At 37.8% G+C, this 12,021-nt stretch overlaps 1 protein-coding gene across 3 annotated transcripts in view; it reads right to left on the bottom strand.

Moving 5' to 3' along the window:
* The window catches only part of LOC100987236 (signal recognition particle subunit SRP54), a 99,400-nt gene that overhangs the window by 65,485 nt on the left and 21,894 nt on the right, over nucleotides 1–12,021 (bottom strand). For all 3 annotated transcript variants that reach the window (XM_003821192.6, XM_055097472.1, XM_055097471.1), the window contains exons 5-11: nucleotides 9,150–9,254; nucleotides 7,884–7,950; nucleotides 7,746–7,803; nucleotides 4,918–5,068; nucleotides 3,097–3,245; nucleotides 2,689–2,789; nucleotides 1,761–1,847 (exon numbers count right to left, since the gene is read on the bottom strand). In XM_003821192.6, the coding sequence (XP_003821240.1) occupies nucleotides 1,761–1,847; nucleotides 2,689–2,789; nucleotides 3,097–3,245; nucleotides 4,918–5,068; nucleotides 7,746–7,803; nucleotides 7,884–7,950; nucleotides 9,150–9,254 (718 nt within the window). The remainder of the gene's footprint in view (nucleotides 1–1,760; nucleotides 1,848–2,688; nucleotides 2,790–3,096; nucleotides 3,246–4,917; nucleotides 5,069–7,745; nucleotides 7,804–7,883; nucleotides 7,951–9,149; nucleotides 9,255–12,021) is intronic.

Raw genomic sequence — 12,021 nt, 5'->3', positions numbered from 1 at the left:
CAGGTGAAATGTCCCTGAAGAAGGACATTTAAGGAGAAATCTGAAGTGTAAGTAGCAGTTAGCCATCTTGGCCAGAGGAGATGATGGCAGAGGTAAGAAGAGAGATAGAGGGACTGGCAAAGGCAACAGCCCAGATGTGAGAGACAGGAATGTACATTTGAGAAACTAAAAGAAGTCCAGCATAGCTGGCACACAGAATACTAAGAACAACAATGCTAAAACACAACATGGAAGATGTGAGCTAGACAGTAAAATCAGTTAAAAACTTTAAAAGGGCAATAGAAAGCCACTAAAGAATTTTAAGAAAAGCAGTAATGGGATCAGATTTGCAGTTTTGAAAGATTATTCTGGGCTGTAGTATGAAAAAATACATCAAAGGGGAAGAGTACAGGAAGATGGAAGATCTGTTGAAAGACTTACAATAAGAAGATCTAGGAAAGAGATGAACTAGCATAGTTGAAGGGCGGCTACAGAGAAGGGGATGGAATGGAGATATTTAGGAGGTGGAAACACTTGGACTAGTTAACTGATGGAGAAAGGAGTGGGCAGAGTGAGGAAGAAATAATAATGACACCCAAGTTTCTGACTCTGGCAACAATATAAATGATATTAATATTCATTGATAAGACAACGAGGTGAGAGGTTGGGATGGGAATAAGGATATGCTGAATTTGAGATGTCTATGAAACATCCAAGAATGGTCTAGTAAACACAGATACATGAGTCTGAAGCTCCTGAGAAAGATAACTTCGAATGATCCCTGAGAAACACCAGCATTTAAGAGAAAAGTAAAGGCACAATTATCTGGTAAGATGAGTGAGAAGAAGCAAAGAGGCAGAATAGTTGCTACGGTAATTAAAGATTATTTTTAGAACAACTGGAATGGTCGAGAATAATATACATTGAGTGTTTATGATGTGCCAGACATTGTACATGCATCAGCGAATGCAATCTTCACAACCATATGAAGTAGTTAGTATTATGTAAGTTTTATAGATGACAAAATTGAGGCTAAGTAATTTAAAAAGTTATAAAGCTAAAAAATAGATCAGAGATACAAAAACAGGTATGTTATATTTAAGAACCTGAGCTCCTAATCAGAATAATATCCTTCTCTACAGGAGTGGTCTTTCATGTGGGGTAAAGAAAATGTGGTATATTTAATTTCATCCTTGTGTTCTAACTTACTTTTAACCTGTTTAACTTCAAGGAACCGGCCAAGCACAGTGGTTCACACCTGTAATCTCAGCACTTTGGGAGGCTGAGGTGGGTGGATCACCTGAGGTCAGCAGTTCAAGACCAGCCTGGCCAACATGGCAAAACCCCATCTCTACTAAAAATACAAAAATTAGCCGGGCCTGGTGGTATGTGCCTGTAATCCCAGCTACTCAGGAGGCTGAGGCAGGAGAATCACTTGAACCCAGGAGACGGAGTTTGCGGTGAGCCAAGATTGCACCACTGCACTCCAGCCTGGGTAACAGAGTGAGACGCCGTCTTAAAGAACAGAAAAACTTCAAGGAACCTAGTGAAAGCCTTATTTTAATCTTAATTTTATTACAATAAAGAAAATAAAAATACTGAATTCTGTAACTGCTCAGGTACCTGAGATTTTAAATGATTTGCATATAAATCATCTAAAATAATAAGCAGTGGAAGATCTGACTCTAACAGATATTACATTTCAAATAACTTAATAGTAACTTTATAAAAAAATCAATGGAAGAAATCTGAGATGAAGTGCTTTTTTGTCACTCATATACCATGTTTCAACTTCTCTATAAGTGCTTCATTGTCATCCAACTTCAACTCGTTGACTTTATCTATCAGTCCTTCAATGTCGCCCATACCTATAAGATACAAAAAAGAAAAATTAACAACTAATACTATACCCTGCTTCACATTATACAAAACACATTCACATACATAATAACCTTGTGAGGTTATAATAGGTTAGGTATTCTTACTACACTACACAAATGAGAAAACCAAAGCTAAGAAAGTTAAGTGGCATGGCCAGGAGCGGTGGCTCATGCCTGTAATCCCAGCACTTTGGGAGGCCAAGGTGGGTGGATCACCTGAGGTCAGGAGTTTGAGACTAGCCTGGCCAACATGGTGAAACCCCGTCTCTACTAAAAATAAAAAAAAATTAGCTGGACCTGGTGGTGCACGCCTGTAATCCCAGCTACCTGGGAGGCTAAGGCAGGAAAATCGCTTGAACCCGGGAGGCTGAAGTTGCAGTGAACTGAGATCCCGCCATTGCACTCCAGCCTGGGTGACAAGAGCGAAACTCCGTCTCAAAAAAAAAAAAAAAAAAAGTTAAGTGGCAACAAACAAGTGGCAAAGCAAGGACTGCAGCCCAGGATTTAACTCCAAATTCCATGCTCTCTAACTATACCACCTTGAGACATTGCCAAAGTATTACTGCCCTTACATCCACTATTATTAAAACCACTTGTTTTTGTACTGTGCTCTAAAACTTTTCCAAAGAACTTTCTACTAGATACCTCATTTTACCACTTTCACCACAGAGAGCAGATAACCATTATCTCTATTTTACAGGTAAGGAAACTAAGTCACAGAAAGAAATGATGTGCTTAAATTGGTGAGGACAGAATTAAAATCCTATTTTGTCCTAAAGATACATCGTATTTCTTGGAGATTTTTCTATATCCCCACCACTGTACATACCAAGAAGTTTGCTAATAAAAGGCTGTGTTTTGAAAGGTTCAAAGTCATCTATATGTTCCCCTGTACCAATGAAAATAATCGGACTTTTTGTGGCAGCGACTCTGGAAAAAAAAAGAAAATATAAAATAACCTCAAAAGAACCCCACAAATTTCCAGCAGATCTGAAATTCGAAGTGAATCCGCCTCCAAAGCTAATTAGACAAAGGTACAAAACTCAAGTTTCATTTCACAAGTTATAATAGACCTATATCAGACAGGCTCCAAAATTGTTTCTATTTAAACTTTCTTTATAAACCATATTAGGCTCACTATTGAAACATATTTTAAATGATCAATATGAAAGCTATAAACACATATCCTTCCCCATATAATCCCAAGACAGAGGACAACAGTATCAATGATACTTACGCACTGAGTGCACCACCTCCTTTTGCATGGCCATCAAGTTTTGTCACTATTACTGAGGCTACATCTACTTTATCTTTAAAAGCCTTAGCCTGGGCTTCACAAGCCTGCCCAATGGAGGCATCCATCACATAAACAATGTTATCAGGTTGCTAGAAAGTTTAAATAGAAAAGATACTTTAGAAAAGATTTTTATTGATCCTAAGCAAATGTCATCATTAGAAGCTATAAAACTATATTTAAAGCCAGGCGCAGCGGCTCATGCCTGTAATCCCAGCACTTCGGGAGGCCGAGCCGGGTGGATCACCTGAGATAGTTCAAGACCAGCCTGGCCAACATGGTGAAAACCCCGTCTCTACTAAAAATACAAAAATTAGCATACAAAAATTAGCCAGGCATGGTGGCGAGTGCCTGTAATCCCAGCTACTTGAGAGGCTCAAGCAGGAGAATCACTTGAACCCGGGAGGCAGAGGTTGCAGTCAGCTGAGATCATGCCACTGCACTCCAGCCTGGGCGACAAGAGTGAAACTCCATCTCAAAAAAAAAAAAAAAAAAAAAACCCTACAACATTTACACTATAAATAATTATTCAATCCATAAATATTTGTTGAAGTACTATGTATTATCAGGTACCATCTAGGTCATGAGAACAAAAAGGTAAATGAGAAAATATTTGTCCTAAGAAACTTGCATTCTAGTCAGAGGACATATATAATAAATAGATAAACATTTCAGATGTATAACAACGAAAATGGGATACAGAGTATCAGTTTTGAAGTATGGGAGGCATTTTCTAGTAGGATAGTCAGGGAAGGCCTCTCTGAGGCCTGAATAAAGAGGAAAAGGTTATATGCAAAGATTTGAAAGAATGGCAATCTAGGCAAAAAAAGTACAAAGGCAAATCAAAGTAGAAGAGTGTATACTGAAAACGGATAAAATATACTTGAGGCTACTTCCCTTAGATCTGCTCAACTTGGTCAAAATAACAACATAACTGAAAAGAAACTTATTAGCATTAACCACAAACCAAAGAATTACTGCTAACACTCCAATGTCAAGACATGGGTTCCTAATAATATATGCTGCAGATATCTATAAACTGCTTCTCCTCCCCCAAATTGTTTCCATCACACTTTTAAAGAGACACAAAATGATAATTAATATTTTTTAAAGTATTTAAAAATCTAAGTATTTCCAACTGAATTTTTAAAAAGGAAATTCAACAGAAACTAAAGGCTAATTACTAATTTTTTTTTTTTTTTGGAGATGGAGTTTTGCTCTTGTTGCCCAGGCTGGAGTGCAATGGCGTGATCTTGGCTCACTGCAACCTCTGCCTCCCGGGTTCAAGCTATTCTCCTGCCTCAGCTCCCAGGTAGCTGGGATTACAGGCACCCACCACCATGCCCAGATAATTTTTGTATTTTTAGTAGAGACGGAGTTTCACCATGTTGGCCAGGCTGATCTTGAACTCCTGACCTTGTGATCCATCCGCCCTGGCCTCCCAAAGTGCTGGGATTATAGATGTGAGCCACCATACCCGGCCTAATTACTAATTTTTAAATGTTTTCTTATGCATACTAATAGGATGACTAAGTGAGAAAGGAAATTACTTTTTCATACTTATGAAAATTTTATATTTAATGGAGAACAAAAATAATGAAATTAAGTCCCTACCACATAGATATAGGTGCCCAAAACAAAAATAAATTACTTGGGATCTGCCTCACAGGCAAAGAATAATTTATATTGGTCATATACTCAACCTGGTTTTATAATTAAATTAACCAAAGTCCTAATAATAGTGTTACATTGAAAGCTACTTACTATAGCATTAGCAACTTGAAGCATTTCTTCAAACAAAGAGTCTTCTTGTTTGTGGCGGCCACTTGTATCAACAATAATAATTTCAAAATTTTCATTTTTAAATTTCTCTACTCCTTCAGAAGCAATGATGACAGGATCCATTTCTGTATAGCTATATAACATGGACAAATGATTTAACACAACGACAAAACTTCCAAATACTACTAATTCGGAAAGTTAATTTACCTATAATCTATTTTGAAAAAGCCAAAATGACCCCAATTTCAATTTAGAAGAAGAAAATCTATAAAGTATTAAATACAGAATCTACTTCTAAAAAAGCATGAAGCATTATCCAATTTTCCAATTCCAAAACCCAGTATGATTCTACTGCATGTCTTTTTTGAATGAATTGTGTCTCCTTCAAATTTATTTTTTATATCTTCTTTAATAATTGAACTCATGCTCACAGTGTTTCACACATTTTTCCATTTAACATCCATTTGGGAAGCATTTTATAAAACCAGTAGATATTCTTGTAACAAGCCTGAGCAATATAGTGAGATTCCATCTCTACAAAAAAAAAAAACTAGCTGGCATAGTGGAATATGCCTATAGTCCCAGCCACTTGGGAGACTGAGGCAGGAGGACCACTTGAGTCCATGAGTTCGACACTGCAGTGAGCTTATGATCATGCAACTGCACTCCAACTTGGGCAACAGAGCAAGACCATGGCATGTCTCTTTAAAAATTAACAGGGGTGAAAAAAGAAAAAATATTTCTGTAACACATAACCTTGAGGTTATACAACATTCTATCAGATGGCTGTATCATTTATTAAATAACGCCCTACTATTAGACATTTGACGTTTTTCCAATTTTTTTTTTTAATTTTTATGTATTTATTTATTTATTTTTGAGACAAAGTTTCACTCTGTTGCCCAGGCTGGAGTGCAGTGGTGCGATCTCGGCTCACTGCCACTTCTGCCTCCTGGGTTCAAGGGATTCTCGTGCCTCAGCCTCCCAAGTAGCTAGGATTACAGGCACCTGCCACCAGGCCTGGCTAATTTTTGTATTTTCAGTAAAGACGGGGTTTCACCATGTTGGTCAGGATGGTCTCAAACTTCTGACCTCATGATATGCCCGCCTTGGCCTCCCAAAATGCTGGGATCACATGCATGAGCCATCATGCCTGGCCTCCAATTTCTTCTTTAAATTTATTTATTTATTTATTTTGAGGCACAGTTTTGCTCTTGTTGCCCAGGGTGGAGTGCAATGATGCCATCTCAGCTCACCACAACCTCTGCCTCCCGGGTTCAAGCAATTCTCTTGCCTCAGCCTCCTGAGTAGCTGGGATTACAGGCACACACCACCGCGTCCAGTTATTTTGTATTTTTAGTAGAAACGGGCTTTCTCCATGTTGGTCAGGCTGGTCTTGAACTCCCGACCTCAGGTGATCCACCCGCCTAAGCCTCCCAAAGTACGGGGATTACAGGTGTGAGCCACTGTGCCCGGCCTAAAAAAAAATTTTTTTTTTTATACGGTGTCTAGCTCTGTCACCCAGGCTGAAGGGTAGTGGCACGATCTCGGCTCAATGCAACCTTCGCCTCCCAGATTCAAGCGATTCTTCTGCCTCAGCCTCCCAAGTAGCTAGGATTACAGGCACCCACTACCACGCCCAGCTAATTTCTGTATTTTTAGTAGAGACAGGGTTTCACTGTGTTGGCCAGGCTGGTCTCGAACTCCTGACCTCATAATCCGCCCGCCTCAGCCTCCCAACGTGCTGCGCCCAGCCTGAAAATTTTTTAAATTTATTTTTTGTAGAGATGAGGTCTTGCTATATTGCTCAGGCTGGTGTCCAACTTCTGGGCTCAAGCAATCCTCCCACCTCAGCCTCCCAAAGTGCTGGGATTACAGATATGAGCCACTGTGCATGGCAGTGTTTCCAATTTCCTGATATTAAAAATACAGCCAATATAATTGGTACATAAATGTTTCTTCTTTGACACTATGTTATGACACACTCTTATAAGCTGAATTTGGAACAAATGGTATGACCATTTAAGGCTTTTTGCTTTTATGAGGCAAATCTCTTCCATAGAAGTTTAATCTCATCCCTATTTCACTACATTTTCACAATCCCCAATACAATCTTTGTCAACTTGAAAATCAAGAAATGAGATATTTTAATTTGCACTCTTCTGATTAGTGGCAACTTTTTATATGCAGATCACTATTATCAAATAAAGACACATAATGTTACAAAAAAAGTTTTTCCCCTAAATTAAGAACCACCACCAAAAACTCAGATAGAAATACACTTAATAAGAATATGTGTGTGGCTGCATACAGTGGCTCAAGCCTGTAATCCCAGCCCTTCGGGAGGCTGCGGTGGGAGGATCATTTGAGCCCAGGAGCTTGGGACCAGCCTGGGCAACAAAGGATATTTTATAAGACAGGGTCTTTACAAAAAGTTTTAAAAAAAATTAGCAGGGCATGGTCAGGCGTGGTGGCTCATGCCTGTAATTCCAGCACTTTGGGAGGCTGAGGCAGGTGGATCACCTGAGGTCAGGAGTTCGAGACCAGCCTGGCCAACATGGTAAAACCCTGTCTCTACTAAAAATACAAAAATTTAGATGGGCATGGTGGTGGGCACCTGTAATCCCAGTTACTCAGGAAGCTGAGACAGGAGAATCACTTGAACCCAGGAGGTGGTGGTTGCAGTGAGCCAAGATCGCACCATTGCACCCCAGCCTGGGTGACAGAGGGAGACTCCGTCTCAAAAAAAAAAAAAAAGCTGACAGACAAGAAGAGGCATATAAGTGTTAAAATAAAAAACAGTAACCTACCTTCCATAAAATGGAATTCTTGCTTTGGTAGCATTCTGTTTTAGTTGGTCAAAAGCCCCTAGAAGATAAAGAGTTCATGAATCCTCAAACTTGAAAATAAAAATTATATAAAACAATTTTCAAATTTCAAGACATTACCTGCTCTGAATGTGTCTGCACATATTAAACAGGTCTTCCAACCTTTCCTCTGGTAGTAATATGCTAGCTGGGTGAGAAAAGATTTTAAAATATAATATCATAAAATATAACAAATTATACATATAATTTCTTCTGTTTTTCCTTATTATTTACCTAAGGAGTAAAATAAAACTGCTTATAATTCTCCTGAAAATATTATTAAAGATTTTTGAATGTGGCAAATTTCCTACAAAGTTTTATATTCTAATTGTCATGCAGTAGCATTCAAATATAAAATGATCAAGTAGCAAATGATCATAGCAAAAAATGTTAACTACTATTAATGTTAATTAAAAACAAACAACAACAAAACGATCTAAAAATCATCCTTTTCTCTTTTTCCCTCTCAAACTGTAACATATGTGAAGCTTGTGGAAAAATCTTGTAATATTGTTGAGACACGCAATTTGGGAGAAAGGAGTGGTAAACTGAATTAAAAATTAGCATAAAGCGGTCAAGGCTACAGTAAGCTATGTTTGTGTGCCACTGCACTCAAGCTTGGGCAACAAAGTAAGACTCTGTCTAAAAAAATATGGCATAAGGATATACAAAATGAAGATCTATAGTATGCTGGGTGGGAACCTGAAAAAGGAGTCCTGAGCCATAGAGGATAAAGTAAACTCCATGTTCTCTTCTCCAAAAATCACACACTCACTTCCTGAAAGGATAGGAATGGTCTTTTTTTAATAAAAGAAATCGCATAGTTACAGATGTCTACCTTCTTACAAAAAAGAAATCATAAGAAACTATGAGGACCGCTCCTCTTATCCTACAAAAAACTATTTAAAAACATACATCAAGTAACACAAAATTATAAAGCAACAATATTATTAAAGCCTGGCTTTATAAGATATTTTAATATGTTATTAATATATTTTAATATATCACAACAAATATATTTTCATATAAATATATTTTAATAAAATTTATGTAAATATATTTTATTTTAATATAAATATATTTTAATAAAATATATTTTATGTAAATATATTTTATTTTAATATAAATATATTTTATGTAAATATATTTTATTATATTTTATGTAAATATATTTTATATAAAATAACATTATTTATAATATACAAATGCATTCTAATTAATTATAATTAATAAAATATATATTTCAATATTATAAAGCCAGGCTTTATATTTTCATATTAAATACAAAACTTGATTTATACAAACCTATCTTCCATATGACTTCTTTTTAAATTAAGTTCAATTTACCTTTGAACATGTTGTTGTTTTACCACTCCCTTGCAATCCAACAAACATAATCACATTTTGTTTTCCTTTAGTGGGTGTCCATGCCTTAACTCCAGGGTCTACAAGCTAAAAACCAAAAATAAATTAAAAATAAAATCAGGTTAACATACATGTAAATTCAAAACCCCTTCCCCACAACTTTTTTTTCCTTTTTTGAGACAGGGTCACACTCTTGTCACCCAGGCTGGAGCGCAGTGGCATAATCAGAGCTCACTGCAGCCTCAATCTCCTGGGCTCAAATGATGCTCCGACTTCAGCCTCCCAAGTAACTGGGACTACAGGCACACGCCACCACACCTAGTTAACCAAAAAAATTTTTTTTTGTAGAGACAGGGTCTTGCCATGTTGCCCAGGCTGGTCTCCAACTTCTGGGTTCAAGCAATCCTTCTGTCTCAGCCTCAAAGTGCTGGGATTTCAGGCGTGAGCCACTGTGCTGCCACAACTTTTAAATTATATAAATAAGGACATTTTCATGTAAAAGCTACCATAAGCTATTATAATACAATTATTCCCCTTTGTAAAGACAGAGTAAAATTTAAGAACATAAATTTAAGAAGTCATAATCAAGTCTATACTCCAAACCAATTCAGAGGTAAAGATCTCACAGCATTTTTTAGAACAAGCTGGAGTATAAAATGTGAAACCAAATTTAAGCCACAGGAGGAATCTACAACAGCAGTACAGAAATGTAATACAAAAATGTATATGAAGGCTACACATGAATTTTAAAATTTCCAGTACTGACATTTAAAAAGTAAAAACAGGTGATACTAATTTTAGTATCTACCCCAATACATCTAAAAAATTATCATTTTCATATGTAATCTATATAAAAAATTAATGAGATATTTTACATTTCTTTTCCCATACCAAGTCTGAAAACCTGGTGTGTATTTTATATGTAAAACACATCTCAGTTTGGACTAGCCACATTACAAATGCTCAATAACCACATGTGGCTAGTGGATGCCATACTCGAGAGTGCTAATGTCCATATTCAATTTGACAAATATTTACTTAACAAAATTACAGATTATATGTGAAAGATTTTCCAGGTCAAACTGTAAATTCTCCAATGCCAAATATTTACTGTAAAGTTACTACATTTAGAAGGCTAGTAAAAAATAATAATCAACTTTAAAATCAGTCAGTGGAAAACTGAGGTACATATAGGGACAGTCTCCAAATTAAAAAAGCATGGGACATTTAGGGCCGGGCGCGGTGGCTCATGCCTGTAATCCCAGCACTTTGGGAGGCAGAGGCAGGTGGATCACAAGGTCAGGAGATTGAGACCATCCTGGCTAACACAGTGAAACCCCATCTCTGCTAAAAATACAAAAAATTAGCCAGGCATGGTGGCAGGCACCTGTAGTCCCAGCTACTCTGGAGGCTGAGGCAGGAGAATGGCATGAACCCGGGTGGCGGAGCTTGCAGTGAGCCGAGATCGCGCCACCGCACTCCAGCCTGGGTGACAGAGCGAGACTCCGTCTCAAAAACAAAAAGAAAAAGAAGCATGGGACATTTAAAAAATAATTCACTTGGGGGTCAGTTGTTTGGAGCTTGAAATGTATGATAAAATAATAAATCCATAATAGTTAATGTCCTAGATCAGGGGTTGGTAAACTATGTGCAAATAAAGTTTCAATGGAGGCTGGGTGTGGTGGCTCATGCCTATAATCCCGGCCCTTTCGGCGGGGGGACAAAGGAGGAGGATTCATTGAGACCAGGAGTTTGAGACCAGCTTGGGCAGCATAGCAAGATCTTGTCTCTACTAATTTAAAGAATTGGCCAGGTGTGGTGGCATGCACCTGTGGTCCCAGCTAATCAAGGAGGCTGAGGCAGTAAGATTGCTTGAGCCCAGGAGTTTGAGACTGCAATGAGCTATCATCAGGCCACTGTACTCCGGCCTGGGCAACAGGCTGTAAAGTTATTACATTTCTAGTTATTACATTGAAAAAAATTTCAATCTAATACAGTCATGCCCATTCATTTACCACTTTTTTTGTTTTTTTGAGACAGGGTCTTACTCTGTCACCCAGGCTAGAGTGCACTGGTACAATCAATCATGGCTTACTGCAGTCTCGAACTCTTGGACTCAAGCGATCCTACCATCTCAGCCTCCTGAGTAGCTGGAACTACAGGCATATGCCATGATGTCTGGCTAACTTTAGTATTTGTTTGTAGAGATGGAGTATTGCTATGTTGCCCAGACTGGTTTTGAACTCTTGGCCTCAAGTAATCCTCCAGCCTTGGCCTCCTGAAGTGCTGAGATTACAGGTATAAGCCACTGTGCCTGACCCATTTACTGCTTTTGTGCCACAACAGCAGAGCTGAGTAGTTGCAATAGAAATCACGTGGTCCACAAAGTCTAAACCTTTGAGAGAAAGTCTGCCAAGCCATCCATAAAAATTACATCATCTATATTATACTTGAATTTCAAGGAAAGCCATGAGGTAGAGAAGAGAGGAAAATACATTTTCTTATACCTTTCCTAGGCATCAACCTACCCTTAGGCAAACTTTTGAAATAGGCAAAATCTGTCTTAAACATAAATCCACTTCCCTTCCTCATAGATCCTTTCAGTACACTGATGCTGCTCCACATTCATCTCCATTTTCTACATGTCATGGCAAAATCTCCCAGCTCTCTATGGACCCATTATTTGGAACATATATGTTTTACTAAATAATTTTATAAATTTGTCTTCTCTTCCTCCCACCATCAAGAACAGCAGTTTTCAACTTCTTGGTCTCAGGGCTTCTTTATAATCATGGTAGTTTGTAAAGGTTAGCTGCAATGTAGAATCTGAAACCATATAAACTTTTATACTCGT

This window comes from Pan paniscus, chromosome 15, assembly GCF_029289425.2.
Source record: "Pan paniscus chromosome 15, NHGRI_mPanPan1-v2.0_pri, whole genome shotgun sequence".
NCBI lineage: Eukaryota > Metazoa > Chordata > Mammalia > Primates > Hominidae > Pan > Pan paniscus.
The sequence above is the reverse complement of the archived record's forward strand: the minus strand, read 5'-3'. Positions and strand labels throughout refer to the sequence as shown.